General features: G+C 41.9%; 2 protein-coding genes across 2 annotated transcripts in view; both read left to right on the top strand.

Moving 5' to 3' along the window:
* The window catches only part of LOC127608823 (cGMP-dependent 3',5'-cyclic phosphodiesterase), an 81,170-nt gene extending 74,164 nt beyond the window's left edge, over positions 1-7,006 (top strand). Inside the window, 9 exon segments of the mRNA XM_052078233.1 lie at positions 321-443; positions 529-616; positions 1,028-1,075; positions 1,610-1,684; positions 1,763-1,862; positions 2,536-2,648; positions 3,090-3,128; positions 3,230-3,336; positions 4,096-7,006. Of these exon segments, the coding sequence (XP_051934193.1) occupies positions 321-443; positions 529-616; positions 1,028-1,075; positions 1,610-1,684; positions 1,763-1,862; positions 2,536-2,648; positions 3,090-3,128; positions 3,230-3,336; positions 4,096-4,330 (928 nt within the window). The 3' untranslated portion in view covers positions 4,331-7,006.
* A 1,492-nt stretch (positions 7,007-8,498) lies between these two features.
* On the top strand, positions 8,499-17,613 carry cul3b (cullin 3b). Its single transcript, XM_052078234.1, has 16 exons — positions 8,499-8,767; positions 10,315-10,512; positions 11,365-11,478; positions 11,573-11,733; positions 11,843-11,957; positions 12,192-12,420; positions 13,114-13,259; positions 13,660-13,836; positions 13,912-14,082; positions 14,274-14,381; positions 14,777-14,901; positions 15,130-15,226; positions 15,538-15,672; positions 15,805-15,991; positions 16,190-16,335; positions 16,451-17,613. The coding sequence occupies exons 1-16, from the start codon at positions 8,705-8,707 to the stop codon at positions 16,580-16,582; spliced, it is 2,304 nt and encodes a 767-aa protein (XP_051934194.1). The 5' UTR covers positions 8,499-8,704; the 3' UTR covers positions 16,583-17,613.
* Positions 17,614-17,710: the final 97 nt, after the last annotated feature.

Raw genomic sequence — 17,710 nt, 5'->3', positions numbered from 1 at the left:
TCACCTAACTATATGTATTTTCTCTCCTAACGTCATGCCTTTGTGCATAATTATACCTGACACAGGTTTAAAACTTAAAATCATTCAATTTTGCCCAGGTCTCATGTATCGATACAGTATTTGACTCCGTTTCCTTAACTCACTCACTCCCAAAGACGTTTTTAAACGTCTTTTCAGACTTGGCTGGTACTCAATGAGTTCATCAACTATGGGGAAGAGTATCCATCAAAAAATCTATACTTTTTAATATAGACTTTTTAATCCTAAATGGAGACCAACACTGATTTTTCTGAACTACTGTTCTGAAATACTCTGGGTAGGTTTTGTCTTATGGTCAAGAAAGGCTACAGAGACCCGCCATACCACAACTGGATGCACGCATTCTCCGTCTCCCACTTCTGCTACCTGCTCTGTAAAAACCTTGGCCTGTCCAACTACCTCGAGTGAGTCTCCAACCCTGCAGTCTCGACAGTGGCACCACTTGTTGCCTGTGGTGAATAATCAATTTCCTCCGCTCTCATTTTTTAGGGATATAGAGATTCTAGCTCTCTTTGTCTCCTGTCTGTGCCATGACCTGGACCATCGTGGCACCAACAATTCCTTTCAAGTGGCCTCGGTGAGAACATACGAGTACAGTATATCCGCTAGAACAGTCGATGCGGTGACACAGACGCTGGGTTAAAAGGAGGAGTCGGCCTCCCGAGCATCAGTCCTAGAATGAAGTTTCGTAATGCAACTCAACTTCAAGGCGAAGAACGGGAGTAGAAATGTTTGTGAGTGGTTTCCTGTGGGATTGTGTCTCACCTCCACCAGACACAAAATGTCATTGTGACTGGAAGCACGTTTGTCTGCTTCACTCACATGTATAAACCCCCACCCCACCACTCCACTTGGTATTTCTAGATTCTTCAGAACATAGGTTCAATGAAAGACATGTTGTTTTTTTAAAATTGCTCCTGTTGCCTTTCCATCAAAGGAACATTTGACATGAAAGGCTGTTTTATTTGTTGACCGTCTCTGCTTTCAGCAATCTGTGCTGGCTGCTCTCTACAGCTCAGAGGGATCTGTGATGGAGGTAAACATGCAGTGAGAGACACCCAATAGCCGGAATGTGTGATATGGCGCCATGTCGCAATATACAGTAGCTTCCATTGCTGTACAGTACAGTCCAGCCTCAGAAAACGTCTAAATTGGTCATAAGATTTAGTGAAAGGTGGAAATGGAACAACAATTCAAAACTCGAACGAACAGGAGACAACATAAGGCAGCTTCTGCTCTTTTCAAAACAGTTCATGATTTTTGTATGTGTTACTGTTTTTTTAGTTATGTTAACCATCATTAAGTGTTATTTAAAATACTGTGTGTAGGGTATTTGGCATAGAATAGGATAATTTCCATCATTTGTAGTAGTCTAAAATCATTCAGAAACGCAATGTCGAACATGGTCAATTGCCTGTGTTGTGTTATTGTGTATTTCGTGACACCTCGTGGTCAAAACCTACACTTTCTACAGCTGTGGGTGTTTTTAAATCGCATATCTCTCATTCATCTTTTTATGACAGTAAAATTCTTTCCAGACTCATTCATTTATATTTTTCCCCCCCGACAGAGACATCATTTTGCCCAGGCCATCGCCATTCTGAACACCCAAGGCTGCAACATTTTTGAGAAGTTTTCACGAAAGGTGCCATCTACACAACTGCATTTACTTGTATCTATCTGTTCACACTTTTATTAACTTCTCATATTTTGCTGACTTTAGGATTACCAACGCATGCTAGACTTGATGAGGGAAATCATTCTGGCCACAGACCTGGCTCATCACCTTCGCATATTCAAAGACCTACAGAAGATGGCTGATGGTGGGTACACGATGGTGGGAGATGGGACATTATCACCATCAATTATTTTATTACCTTTTAATTAATGTTCAAAGTGAACCCTGTTTTCTGAGACTATGTCTGATTTATTACAAAAACACTTCATAACCAGATCACCTGTAAAGGTACATTTTTTAGTAAGTGTATGCTGTAAATTATGTAAATTTCCCCAGTGTGGGACAAATTAAGGATATCTTTTTTTAATATATTACATCCCAAATTAATACAGTGGAAAGAACCTTTACCATTCCAATGACTTTCTACTTGTAGAGCCAGTAACTTACTGTGTTTTTGCATAATATAATTGGCTATTACCTCTTGACCAGTGGTGTGTTAGGTGTGAATGCAATCAATTAAAAGTAATTCTGGCTGAATGTCGACAAAATGGAACCTATTTTGAGCTACTTCAGCAATTCAAGGATATTAAAAATTTTGACTGAGTGCCCGTCAGTCATGGACTTGTGCCGAGGAATACAGTTCCCATTCTGACATTCTTTTTAATGCACTCCGGTAACACTGCACGGTCCTGTCCTTCAAAGCAATGAGTGAGAGATGAATAAACTGAGTTAGCAATTTTAGAAATTCGTTGCAACTCATTTGAATGTTCCATTTGAAGTAACATGGTGTGTGCGTGTGTGTGTGTCGATGGCTTCAGATGGCTACGATCCAAAGAGCAGTATCCACCGCTCCATGCTGCTGTGCCTGCTGATGACATCATGTGACCTGTCAGACCAAACCAAGGGCTGGAAAACCACACGCAAGATTGCCGTCAGTTCTTTTTTCTTGTTCATTTGTAATGCATGCACTGTATCGATGTAAAGCTGCTTGTTGCTATCGGAGTGGACAGCGGGTCTTGCTAGCACATAGCTTAAACATCCTGTTAATTGAACAAGTGCCATAACAGAGGTTTTATACTGCTTAGTTGTGAGCAAGGACACTTATTTCAAGGGAATTGTATGAACGGCAATGTTTATAGGATTATGTATCTGGTTTTCAACACCAAATCTGTGACCCTCAATTCATAAAGACCTCACATATTGGCTTTTATTGTTTTGCCATGATACCTTCATCTTTCAGTCGACATAAACTGATTCGAAAGCTTTGATACAATGATTGATTTTCTATCCTGGTGACGTTTTAATTAAAAAAAATATCTGATTTTTAACAATGCTGAATGAACAATGACACGTCCCTCTGCTTTGTCTACAGGAACTTATCTACAAGGAGTTCTTCTCTCAAGGAGATCTGGTATGTGCCAAGAGACTGTAAAATAAGCTATTTAACAAATTTATCAAGTGTTTCTAAGATCTGTGATGAATACAAGAAATCTTGGTTGTGTGTACGTATAGGAAAAAGCCATGGGGAACAGGCCCAGTGAGATGATGGACCGGGAAAAAGCATACATTCCAGAACTACAGATCAGCTTCATGGAGCATATCGCCATGCCCATTTACAAGTATGTAACGAACAGAACGCTGTAAAATCAGCACTTCATGCACCTGATCAGGGTCACCGTTGGAATCTCCACCAAAACAGAAACTTTGCGTTGTACATTATCCACGCATTCATTGTTTCTTCCGCTTATCTTCAGTCGGGTGTAGTCTTCAGTTGATTAGCAATTGATTTTCGAGTTGTGGTTGTGCATTTGCAGCCAAATTGGGCCACTTTTTGAATTCTAATAAATTCAAGAAAGTCTTGATCGAACTGGACTAACACCAGCTCGAACTAGACTATAATTCTGCTTACTTGGAATGCAAGAGTAAATACAAAGGTTATCAATTGAGTTGCTTTGTGGTTGTGTACAAACAAGCATTTCGAGATCATAAATATTATGGGAGATCAGTGAAACCAAATTAATAAAGAGACACGCGGCGTCTCGCTCCCCAGTACAAAGCGAGAGCCAAAGGTAAATGTGGCACAGTTTATTGCCAAATGTCTGGATAATTTCTTCAGAGCCTGGCAGAAGAGACTGAAAAATCTGCCAACACCTGAAGCATATCGGCTTCATGATCAGATGGATTTTGTATTTAAATGTTGCTGCCCTCAAGTGGCCAAATACATTTATAGCAGGTGGCACCATACCTGCAAAGTTAGTCCGTTCGTAGGTCTGATTACCCACCGTCAAATCAGTTACAGTTATTGCAAAGACTTTTTTTTTGGTAGGGGGACTATTTACCTCTGAAACTGACACCTTAAATTAATTGTGTTCCATTAGGCTGCTTTCTGAACTATTTCCCGGGGCCATTGAGCTCTACGAGAGGGTGGCGGCGAATCGAGAGCAGTGGACCAAAGTGTCCCACAAGTTCACCATCCGGGGGTTGCCTAGCAACAACAGCCTAGACTTCTTGGACCAGGAATATGAGCTACTGCAGTCCCAGGGCGCTTTCGGGAGTGACCACCTCTGCCTTAACGGCTGCCTGGACGATTGTGAAGGGGGGCACGGCCAGTGACACCAGTAGCCTGTCTTCAGGCTCATGAAGATTTTTTGGTGATCCGATAATGAGGCTGGGACACATTTTCACGGCCGAAGAAGGAGGGGTCCCACTGCTCCTTGTCTTAGCAGCCGTGCGGGACGGCCAGGACATCATTTACAACAAATCCAACGAGACGAACGATCTGAAACATCTGAAGTGGTTTTCATGATCACATGCTCCATGTTGCTAGTGTCCCCAGCTCACGATCGCAGAAGGTGGTGCAGTGACGACTGGAATAAGATATTTTACAAGTTCATATGTGCAGTACTCCTCCCGATTAAGATTGTACAAACACATTGACACACGTGAACGTCTTTACAGAAACTTTCGGGGGTGATACGTTGTCATGTACTTATCAAGTGCTTATAAGTTGAGTGACATGTTCCATGATGTTGAATATTGATTTGAATAGCTTGAGTGTCATTCACACACAAGCAGCTGCCATCAACTTTAAGAATGCTTGCGATGTCTCATTCCCTTTTTCCATCACTCTTAATTTCATCAAAGTGACAACGCAGTCCACGTTTTCATGAGAATATTTTTGTATTGAAAATTCAAATGAAGTCCTACGGTCCGTCATTTCTGCATTACCACAAAAATCTGCAAGGGCAATTTGTTTTGACTTTTGACTCAAAGTCTTTTGGGCAAAACAGTTTCGACAATCACTCCTCTACTACCGTCATATTACATTAGGGAAAAAAAATCGAATTCAAAACCACACCACAACAACTTCTTGAATTGTTTTCAAGGGAATAAATTCTTTCACCACTCATTTGCCAACTTTTTTTTGTTCCTATTCTCACAGAACCACTATAGACGATGAAAGTGAAGCCCTTTAAACGATCCATCCCACCTGTTGTGTAAATGAGCCAGAGTTGAGCGTGCTCCACCAATTGTGTCATATGGATCTGCCTTATTGTGCATCTTTGCTGCCTTTCTTAGAGCTTTTAATATATACAACGGAAATAAAAGAGCCTGTTTATTATCGTGTATTTGTTATAGACATAGCTTGACTATCAGTGTGGTGACTGAAGAACCAGCTCAGACAAGGTATATTTGTGAAATAGCCTTTGTAAAGACCTCGATTTTGTCATTTCACCCATTTGGTTTGAAATATGAAACCACCATTTGGCAAGTATCACAGATCAGGTGTTGCCTGTATGGCTAGAAAAAGGAATCAGCGATGTAGCCATCAATGAAATTATTCCCAAAGGAAAAGTTAGACCGTTTTTTTGGGGGGGGGTTGTTTTTCCAGCTCTCGGATTGTGCCTCATTTAGAAACATTGGGAGTCCTTTGTTAAACGTTGAACCACATTTATCTTGTTTTAAATAGGAAATGCTGCAGCTTTTGTCAAGCCAATCACTGAGTTACACAACATAAGTCTAAACGGAGAACACTGGATGTAGGCTGTGTGTGCCCGTGCGTGGATGGGAGCAAGTTCATGACCAAATGAGTGCATGAAAAGTTTGGCTGTGTGGGTAGCTGGGAAAGAGAGGTTTCAATTAAGCCAGTTTGGCTTATTTGAAATGGCATTGCTACGTCCCTGGTAATGCCATTGGGTGTGGAGGAAAGTATAGAATAATACAATCAGGGTGTATACGTGTACTGTTTTGTCTTTCAACGTGTGTCATGGGCAGTTATGTTGGTGTGTGTATTTTACTTACACAGCATGGCTTGAGTGTTTTCTACTCAAGTGCTTTAAAAAGGGCATAGATTTATGTGTTTTTACAGTTACTCTCCCACTCAAGCTTTCTTTTGCGTTGCTCCATACCATTTAAGTTTATTTGAAGCAACATCTGTAACGCTGCCTTTTTTCCATGTGCAATTTGAAATGTCTGCCTGAGTGAAAATGTAAATTCTTCTGGCGCTTGTTAATTTATTTCCTGTGATTGGAGCTCTCCGAGGCTTTCGAAATAACGGTGTCACTGAAGTGTGACCGTTTTAATCCCAGAATACCTCAGAAAGTTTCGATCTCATTATTGAGTGTGTGTCTGTCGTTGTGCGATGCCTTTCAAGAGTCAAGGCTATTTGGCCAGGTGCAGATTTGGACTCCCTGGCCAAGCTTCAGAGTTAAAAGTAAACATATTCTCTTGTAGAGTGACGATGTGGGCTATTGTATATGTCAAATGACTTTATTTTTCTCTTCCATTATTACCAGCTTTGAAATGTCCCCATCACAATGCAGCAGGACTCAAACCTGTGATAAGGCCAACTCATCTGTGATTTACATGGTAACAGTGTTAAAAAAATATTCCTGTAAATAGGAAGATTTGAAGAACGTTACATTATCAGTCATTATTGCCATCGGAAATACTTTCTATGTAGTTAAAGTGCTTATTATGACCCCTCGCCCCTTCCTCCGAACTGAGTTTTCAAGAAACATGAGAAAAAAATTTACTGTATTCTGGAGTTTTGATCATGTCGCACAAACAGGAGCCAAATCAAATCGGATACTGTATAAAAGATGCTTTACTGGGTAATAGATAGTAATTGATTTCTTTTTTTTGTTGTTGTTGTTTTGTTAAGTCTTGAGAGCTTGGGCTATGTCTTGACTTTCAATGAACAATGATATAGGGGGAGGGGGGGGGGAGACAAATGGATGACTTTTGTTTGGTTCATTTGTGGAATAAATGTGATGAAAGGTGTCAACATTACTGACTCCAAATGGTTGATGACTGGGAAATGATAGTTTTTTTTCCCGACAATGTTTTAATGGAAAAGTATGAGCTTTGAAGAAGTGAAAAATCTCTGTCAAACGTATTCGATATTCATAAATGTAGACTTTCCAACAATTATATTGTCACAAAACCAAAAATGTGCTTTCTTCAATCATATCAATTATATTAAGCAAAAGAATAGCATCCTGAATACTAATTTTGTACTGGAAAGACAATTTGTCACCCAGGATAACATGAACAACATTTTATGTGCAAAAACATGCTGACACCGGAAGATTTCACTCTTTCTCAGTTGTAAAACGTGCAGTAGGGAGGAGAGAAGGATACGCAAAAAGAAAAAAAACGACAGTTAACAATGTGTTTTGTCAACCAGGTTCCAATTAGCTAATTATTTCAATTTAACAGCCAATAAATTATGCTTTTAATCAACCCCACTGAGCAGTTTTGGGAGGACAACAGAAGGTGTTCTGCGAATTTAAGTGCCGACATCCCATTCGAGAAGATTCAATTGCAAGTCAATTATCTGACAGAGTTAACGCCAAAGCATCACCCATCCTAGTTACACACAAGGAATAAAAGTGGCCTAAAGTTTTCATCAGAAAGAAGCACCAATAACGAGACACAAGTTGAGATGATGATGATGATTCAAGTCAAGTGATAGCAATATCATCCACAAATAAACAATATTAAGCCCGTGTGCCGTTTGATGCACAGTAACAAAAATGCTAAACTCCCTCATAGCAAGTGAAAGAAATTACACATTTTTGGTATGCTGTTTTTTTCTGATTATAGATATTTTTAAGCTGAAGCAAATTGTTTTTTAACCTGCCACGCGACACGACACATCACCACAAATCGTTTTTGGATGCAACATCAAACTATTTTCTGGATTATGATCGTGGAATGGGAATATATTGCTTTTTCTGAATTTGTTGACATAGTTGTCGAGAGTGTGTATCTTCTCTGCGTTTCACGATCACATCCCTCTATGACGCTACTTTGCGCTCCCTGTTTCCCCAAGTTCAATAAGAATCACAAAATCGCTCAATAAGTTCTCAAAAGCAGTCGATTTGTCTCTGTTTTCGTCTTTTCGCGTCATGTCGTCATCAAGGCAGGTATCAAGAGTAACAATTTTAACCAAAGGAGTAAAACGTCGTTAGAAAATATTTTTAAAGCAGTAGAATACCGATGCCTAAATAATCTATTTAAGTACTTAATTACTTTCCAATGCTGCTAATTCTGAAATTATAACGACAACACTGCAGAACTGCTGATGTTACTTGGGCAAATTGAGTTGTAAATTATACCATTAGATTAATGACGTCCATTGTGTTTGAATGCAACTAAAATCAGAGCAAAGTGTTTATGTTAATTCATGTTGAAATGCAAATGATAATCCACTACTGAATACAGTACAGGTAGTGCTGTTTTCTGCAACTCTCGCGAGATCTGGAGCGCGTGAGCTCTGCGCAATGAGACTTGTAGCTCATCCGCCATTCCTGAGCCAAGTACTACTGGTGAATTTGGCTGTCAACAATAAACTTACTGCGCCGGGACACGGAGCGACGAGGTCGAGTGAAAGCTAGTCGTCGGCTTCGGTACCCTGTAGTCGCCCCGTCCCTCCCTGGAGAACTTTTTAATGTGAATATAGAGCTCACGGACGAGGCAACCATGTCCAATCTCAGCAAAGGCAACACCAAGAAGGACACCAAAATGAGGATACGGGCCTTTCCTGTAAGTGGACGCCGGAGACGATGCCTTGCCTGCCCGCCAGGCGGTGACTCGATCACCGTGGTCTCAGGCTGCTGGCTGGCTAGCTCAGAAGCTAACCAGCTGAGCTAGAGATGACTCGGAGTAAACAGTGGCGCCGTCAAATGTCGCCTAACCCCCCAAACCTCCCCCACACGCACATATTGTAGCCTTTTAGAGGAGTTGCGTGTATTATTCAACGAACATCGAGGGACGTCTCTTCAAATATTTTCGTGTTTGTTATTTTGCCAGTTAGCTTGAAAGCTCCCTAACGTTAGCTTGATGGTCGTATGAGTCGTTGACGCTAACATTAGCTCGACTCGTGACACTTGTTGTTTTGGTTATTTTTGCTTTTGACAATAAAATGCCTACCGCGGATGTAACCTGATTTGAACGTTTATAATAACTGACATCTGTGCCCTATAATGTCAGGTTACCCATCGGCGACATACAAGAACAAACAGACGTCACTCCATGTAGATCGATGCTAACAATTATTGGGGTAGTTAGCATCGTTCTGGGTTTGCAGACGCTGTAATGGACACTAGATCTTAACTCAGTGGATCGATATTTTCGAATTGCAGGGGTGTTGGAGGAATCTTATCCGTCCACCTGACACCCCCTTTGTCTGCTAGTCATCGGACGCCCTCGTATTCAGCTGACCTCGTTTCGCATAATTATAGAAATTCATTCGTGGAACTGGTGAAGGGAGCTTGTATATCTTCCAAATGGACCTTCTGGCTGCTGTTCCTGTTCTAATGATGGCTTAAACCATGTGACCGTGGCCTCAAACTGCCTAACTGTTGTTAACTTGATCCGGGTGGACCTGTTGATAAGGCCCAGTGGAATATACATTCATGCTTGGTCTTGCTTCTTGACAAGATAAAATGAAGGTGGGAATGACCCACTCTCCACCACCGCCCCCTCCCTCCCCTAAATAATAATCACTTTTGGATAAATCATGATCATCATTCAGCTCACATGGTGGTTGGAGCATGTGGTGAGCAAATTCGCATAGCAGTTCAAAGGTTGGGTTGAAATTTGTTGTTCTGGCTTTCATGTGTTAAATTTGCCTCCCCGTGCTATTTATTGCTTGCTTTATTTTTATTTTATTTTTCCCTGATACTAGGGTGTCCTTACACATTCCAAAAACACACATGGTAAGTTAATTGAAGACCCTGTGAATGGTTGTTTGTCTCTATGTGCTCTGCAATTGGCCTGGCAACCGGTCCAGGGTGGATGCAATTAGTCAGCTGGGATAGGCTGCAGCTCACCCGCGATAGAAAATAGATGGATGGATGTTCACAATTGTCGCTGATGGTGTACTTGTACACCCACCTGATTTATGTGCGATCAGGTACACCCGTGATCCCATTGAGGATGAGCAATATGGATAATGAATGGAAACTCAGCGTGAAAAATGCTTAAGAGAGGCGATACGGAATTTTAGTGCCAGTGAAGGACACATTCAAGATTCACTTCCAAATGTTGGCATAAAAATGTGAAAACATTGATGTCCAATTACCTTGCAGATGACCATGGATGAGAAGTATGTGAACAATATATGGGACCTCCTCAAAAATGCCATTCAGGAGATTCAGAGGAAGAACAACAGCGGCCTGAGCTTTGAGGAGCTTTACAGGAACGCCTATACCATGGTGCTCCACAAACACGGCGAGAAACTTTACACCGGACTGCGGGAGGTTGTCACTGAACATCTGATCAACAAAGTAAGGTCGACTCACGTGCACGGAATCACAAATGGCTGTGATTACAGCTGAAAAGAAATGACTTGTGACATTTTTATTTCAAATTCACCAACTTTACAACAGTGGTAACAATAACCTCTAGAACAAGTGATCAGTGTTTTTGTTTAAGGAAAGGAATCTAGGTGGGTAGTTGTTGTCCATCGATTAAATGTACTCCCACACGGCATCGCACTGAGAAGTGTTTCTAATTTAGTTGTAGCCAATCTTAAGGCTACACAGGGGCTACTTCGATGTTGCTGATACAGTGCAGGTCATCACCACTCTAACTGCAAGAATGAACAGATTGTTGATGAGAAGTGGTGTCAAACCTGTTCAATGGTAAAAAAAAAGAAAGAAAATAGTGACACACAAAAGTTACATACCTTTTCATACCAGACTTTTTTTCATTTGTTGAAGACTAATTAATCCTTTTGACTGCCTAATCCGTTTTGTCAGCAGCACATCGATTTGTAGATGTGAAAATGGCATGTGTTATTTGATCTCATGTGATTATTCATCAAGTCTCCAGATTGGGGAGTGTGGGGGGGGGGGGGGGGGGGGGCGGTCAGCTTGCCCTTAAAATCGACTGTGACATTTCTTTTTACCCCATGTCTGCTGAGTCACACTGCAGGGACTCAAATCGCGGTGCTGAATGTCTGCAAGTGATGTTCCATGATCTAGCAAAGGGTCGATTTTCATAAACGAAGACAGGAAAACCATAAGAACGTTGATATAAATAGTGCAATTCTCTGTTTAGTTCTGGTCACTTCCGCTGCATCGTGTGCGGACACATACCCACTTGTGTGTTGTTGTTTTTTTCCCCCCTCCGCAAAGGTACGAGAAGATGTCCTCAACTCCCTGAACAATAACTTCCTCCAAACTCTAAACCAGGCTTGGAATGACCATCAGACTGCAATGGTGATGATCCGGGACATTCTGATGTACATGGTCAGCTGATTTTGTTTACTCTGAGCCACGCTGAGCACCTTGAGACTGCCCGCCACTTAGTTTTAACATCATCAACACTCTTCTCTTTCCACAGGACCGAGTTTATGTGCAGCAGAATAATGTGGAGAATGTCTACAACTTGGGTCTCATCATATTTCGAGATCAGGTTGTCCGCTATGGCTGTATCAGAGACCACCTCCGACAAACCCTACTGGACATGATCGCACGTGAAAGGAAGGGGGAAGTGGTGGACAGGTACAACACCAATCATCATTTTGTAGATTTATTGCCCTTACCTTTGAGTAAACAGAATTTATTTGGAACTAGTGACAGTGGAATTCATGTTTGGTCTGCGATCCATTAGGGGCGCCATCAGAAATGCCTGCCAAATGTTGATGATCCTCGGTCTTGAAGGCAGATCAGTTTATGAAGAGGACTTTGAAGCACCTTTCTTGGAAATGTCTGCAGAGTTTTTCCAGGTCTGTCAAATAGATTCGACAGTGTAGCCCTGCCGATTCACGCGTCACCATTTACTCACATACAAGAAAAACAGTACTTCAAAGGTGCTTTCTTTCACACTTCAAAAACATCAATATTAGACTAAAGAACGCGAAAGTCGGTGAGGCACGTTGGTTACAATTCGGTCCAAAACAAATAACAAGGATGAACAAATATATCAAGAAAATTAATGTTGCATTTCCTGTTTCTCTTAGATGGAGAGCCAGAAGTTCCTCGCAGAAAACAGTGCGAGTGTGTACATAAAGAAAGTAGAAGCCAGGATTAATGAGGAGATTGAGCGGGTGATGCACTGCCTGGATAAATCCACCGAGGAGCCCATTGTCAAGGTAGTGGAGCGGGAGCTCATATCCAAGCACATGAAGACCATTGTGGAGATGGAGAACTCCGGTCTGGTCCACATGCTGAAGAATGGCAAAACCGATGGTAAGGCTGCTGTTTTCCGCGCTGGTTTGTGCAGCACAACACACCTTGTGACATTGCTCACTTCTGTTATTGGTTACAAGAGTTTAATCAAGAAGAACTACATGCACAAAGTGGAGCAAAATTGGCCTTTTCTTTTTGACAGCGAGAATATATGGACAATGAACAAATAACAAGGAACACAATAGAGGAGATGTACATTAACAAAAAAAAAGTAAAAAATAATTATTTTGGTCCACTTTACAATTGCGTCCCCTTTGGTGTTGAGTCTTCACACAAAAAAAAATCACACGTTATGTCCTTGTTTGAAGCCTGAAATGTGGCAAAAGGTATAAAAAGTTCAAGGGCGGCTAATACGTTATCCATCCATATACAATGTGTGCGTAGTGGAAAACTTGATTTGTCACTCACCTATCTCAACTATTTACATGCTATGGTGAAGGTCATTTGACACTTGACCAAACTGCACCAAACGAAAACAAACTGAAGTTGATTGCGTCAATCGGTTATCAGCCGACAGTCTGGCCGCTTGTAGAACAAAGAATGTGTTTTGTCTCCAGTATGTTCTGAATGTTCACAAATACTGTATCTGACTTTGTTTTTTTTTTTATGTGAACAAGGATGAATCCTGTTTGTCAGCCACTAAGAATGTACTTCTAATATGTGTGTGGGGGTTCTGTGCACGCCAATCCCCAGATCTGGCATGTATGTACAAGCTGTTCAGTCGAGTTCCAAATGGACTGAAGACTATGTGCGAGTGTATGAGCTCGTACCTTCGGGAGCAAGGCAAGGCTCTCGTGTCTGAGGAGGGAGAAGGGAAGAACCCCGTGGACTACATCCAGGTACACCGAGCAGCCCACAATGCATTTTCATATGCCAGCCAGTCAAGAAAAGAATAACCCGATACCATGATTCTGAGTGGTAGAGAATAAATTGGTTTGAAATAAGCGTCTTGATGATAATCAAGTCGCACTTCAAATTGGCATCATTATTTAGCCTTGAAATACTGAACCTTCGAGTACTTTGAGTACCCTAAAGGGTATTTGGTCGGTAGGTTCACATATTTTGTGTAAAGTGAGTGCAATTATGACTTGTAATGTAATTTTTGTGCCTTCCAAACATTTGGGTATCTGGCTGTTTTTGTGAGACCCTGTTTAGGTATTTTGGATGAGGGTGTTTTCTATGTGAGGTTGCTGTTCCTTTGATTGGATGGCCCTGGCTTATTCTCTCTTCTTCCCACAGGGTCTACTGGACCTGAAGTTGCGTTTTGACCGATTCCTCCAGGAATCCTTCAGTAATGACCGTCTCTTCAAACAAACCATTGCTGGAGACTTTGAGTACTTCCTCAACCTCAACTCACGCTCGCCGGAGTACCTCTCACTTTTCATCGATGATAAACTGAAAAAAGGAGTAAAAGGGGTGAGTTTGACCGTTCTATACCACACCCCCGCTTTCTCCAGGAAGCATCGTATACATTTTTTTTTTGTTCTTCAGCTGACAGAGCAGGAGGTGGAGTCCATACTGGACAAGGCCATGGTGCTGTTCCGCTTCATGCAGGAGAAGGATGTGTTTGAGAGGTACTACAAACAACATCTGGCCCGCAGGCTGCTCACCAACAAGAGTGTCTCGGATGACTCAGAGAAGAACATGATCTCCAAACTCAAGGTGTGTGACAAATTACCAGCATGCACATAAAGAGTTATCTTTCAACCTATTTTTTTGACATCTTCCAAATGCAAGATCACAATTTTGAGAACAATGTACATTCACACACGACGGTCAGCTGATTGCATCTCATGAAGTATAGTTGGTATGTCTCATTTCTGAGCCTCGTCCTTTTGCTCATCCGTCGTCAGACCGAGTGCGGCTGTCAGTTCACGTCGAAACTGGAAGGCATGTTCAGAGATATGAGCATCTCCAACACCACCATGGATGAGTTTCGGCAACATATGCAGACCACAGGGGTGAGCTGACGCAAAACGCCGCACCTCCCTGCCACCTTCTACTGTATCATCGCTCGGCTGACCGCCGAGCTGCGAGGATGGATCAATATGTCAATCAAATAACTTGTTTGTTTACTCTGTGTGTTCAAATATATCTTATTTATTCCCAGGGGGCATTTTATATCAATTAACATGTGCTTAGAAATATGACAGATTCTAGCTATTGGCTATTTTTTAATCTGTTATCCCCTCGGCAGGTTGTAACATTTTAAGTAAACGTGTGTACACAAGGACTGCGCATTGAGTCGGCATGGCCGCATGGATTATTGTAGAGCCTACCGGACTGTTCTTTACAACGCAAGACACACTCTGCTGCGATATTACTGTCTTATTTATGCATTTACGGGTTGCCTCAGGTGTCTCTCGGCGGCGTCGATCTCACTGTGAGGGTGCTGACGACAGGTTACTGGCCGACACAGTCAGCAACACCCAAATGCAACATCCCTCCTTCGCCTCGACATGCTTTTGAAGTCTTCAGAAGGTCCGTACAATGAACAGGATGTTTTGCTATGCGTTTTTTTTTTTAATCGTGAATTTATTTTTGCATTTTGTTTTACTTAAAGCATTGTTTGAATTCCTGATGTATTCCCCATATGTTTCTTGCCAGTTTCAAGCTAATCTATTCTATCTCGAAGCAAGATTTATCATTCGTGAAGCCACGGCGACTATTCTTTGACATTGCTCTTGCGCGACTTCATTGTGCACGTAGGTTTTATCTTGGGAAGCACAGTGGCAGACAACTCACGCTGCAGCACCACATGGGCTCCGCAGATCTAAACGCCACCTTCTATGGCCCTATTAAAAAGGTATGTGCCATTCAGAAGGTGTGAAACGGAAGTGGTTCAAGAGCCATCAAGTTTGCTTTCATGCGACGTTTTCATTTTTGCACGATTTCAAGTTCTCTTGCGTGATATCGAGTGAGGTCGTGTAATCGAGTGGTACACAGGAAAGACCTTTCTCACACTCTGCTCTTGATCCCACAATGATGGATTGCATGCAACTAATATATCTTTCGTGCATGTTCTCATCTTAAAACAGGAATGTGTTTTTCTAAAAGAGAAATTGAAGAGCTAATGTGTACGCTTTTGTTTTTAGTGATAACATGTTGTGTCTACAGGAGGATGGGTCAGAGGTCGGTGTCGGCGGAGCGCAAGTAACTGGTTCCAACACCAGGAAGCATATCTTGCAGGTGTCCACCTTTCAGATGACCATCCTCATGCTTTTCAACAACAGAGAAAAGTCCACCTTTGAGGTGACAGTCCTTTTGTTTTCCTCATCTACACAAACTAAAGAACACAAATCTACTGCGTCTTTCCTGCTGATGCTGGACTCTGCATAAGGACTCTAATGTGTCCGTCCTTCCCTTGGTTTCCCAACCCTGTAGGAGATCCAACAGGAGACGGATATTCCGGAGAGGGAGCTGGTACGGGCGCTGCAGTCGCTGGCCTGTGGGAAGCCCACCCAGAGAGTGCTCACCAAGGAGCCGAAGTCGAAGGAGATTGAGAATGGCCACGTGTTTACAGTCAATGACCAGTTTACCTCCAAACTGCACAGGGTCAAAATCCAAACAGGTATGGCGGTCCTTCAAGTAAATTCGAGCTGTCGTGTTCTGGAACTGTCTTTTTTTTTCCTTCTTTTTCAAGAACTGTGGTTCACTGTAACGTTTTTACTCATGATGCTCGAAGTTTAAATGAAGCTGATGAAATACTTTTCAACGCGTGCCTTGAGTCATGAAGGTAGTCTTGACCGTTGCCAATTGTGCCCCCTAGTGGCTGCTAAACAGGGTGAGTCAGACCCAGAGAGGAAAGAAACCCGACAGAAGGTGGACGATGACAGGAAGCATGAGATTGAAGCTGCTATTGTTCGCATCATGAAGTCGAGGAAGAAGATGCAGCACAATGTCCTAGTAGCAGAGGTACGTTGGCTCCTTTTTTAAAAAAATGTTTTTGTACATTTTGGTGTTAATCTCCTCAACAGCAAAGTCCAATTTTAGCTTTTACTTAATAATTTTTTTCTTTTTTATTCTCCAGGTCACACAACAATTGCGAGCGCGATTCCTCCCCAGTCCTGTAGTCATTAAGAAGCGTATTGAAGGACTCATTGAGAGGGAATACTTGGCAAGAACGCCAGAGGACCGCAAGGTGTATACCTATGTAGCGTAAACCACGTCGATTCAGTGCACCATACAGTCGGGAGAAACAGCGAGCCTTGTTTTTGTGGACTGCTATGCGTTTGAATGAACTTGGAAGTGCTCTCATCATTGATTCTGGGATACACTGGGAAGTTAAACTTTTCTTCCATAAAAAATGTTAGGAGACAAAAAACAAAATCACGCAACGGATGGGGAAGTTTTCTAGCAATATTAGATTTCTTCTGCTAACAGAAATGACTGCAAGGTCTAGTTTTGTACAAAAGTTATGTTTCTTGTGGCCTTTGGAGAGAATTGTGAGAGCCTGTTTTGACCAAAAGGTTGAAGGAGGAGTGTTGTTGCTCGGTGGTTACGAAGCAAACGTGTTGTGGCTACACAGAGACTTAAGAAAGCTTTTGAATTCACGCCCCAGTTTTAATTGTAGATGTCTGTGTTCTGTTTGTGTTTTGTGGCACAACGATGGCTGTACAGACACTCTTTCCCCTCTCGGAGGATGGGAAATGGAGCAAAGAGGGCAAAGTGTTAACTGGCATGCACTTGGCTTACGGTGATGTCGGTCAAATTCACTTTGAGTACTTGAGAAAACTTGACGAGTGCTTAATTTATTTTGCAAAACTATCTGTTTCTGAGGTTGTTCAATGCCTGGAAGTCATTAATTGCTCCTTCTCCTATCCTGTTAAACGCCATTGTCACATACAATATTTTTCAGAGGCTAAACCACCGCACTTTTACCACCCGACTCCTTCGTGGGAATAAGACCAATTTAAAGATCCATAGATGTTTTGGTCCATCATGACATATGACTCAGGCCTGTATGAGTGACCACATAATAGCGGCTGCTCTCTGAATGGCTACATCCCTGTGGTGCAGGTTGCGATGAGGTTTTTGTTTTGTTTTTTCATTCTTGGTTGCATTTTGAATGGGTGGAACCTTACTTGCACCATGTTCTAATGTGTACAAATTGTAAAATAATTATTGTACTCACTGCAAAGGTGGATTGTACAGGGCCTTGTTTTCATCATAATAAATGTAGAATAAAACAGATGTTCTCTCTTTTGATGTTCATCCAAGATGAAGGCCCAAGCAACTGTCAACTGCCTCTGCATTTATCCATTAAATGTACTTAAAGCTAGACCCACTC

The sequence above is a fragment of the Hippocampus zosterae genome, chromosome 10 (genome assembly GCF_025434085.1).
Source record: "Hippocampus zosterae strain Florida chromosome 10, ASM2543408v3, whole genome shotgun sequence".
Classification (NCBI taxonomy): domain Eukaryota; kingdom Metazoa; phylum Chordata; class Actinopteri; order Syngnathiformes; family Syngnathidae; genus Hippocampus; species Hippocampus zosterae.
This window is presented reverse-complemented; position numbering and strand designations above follow the sequence as displayed.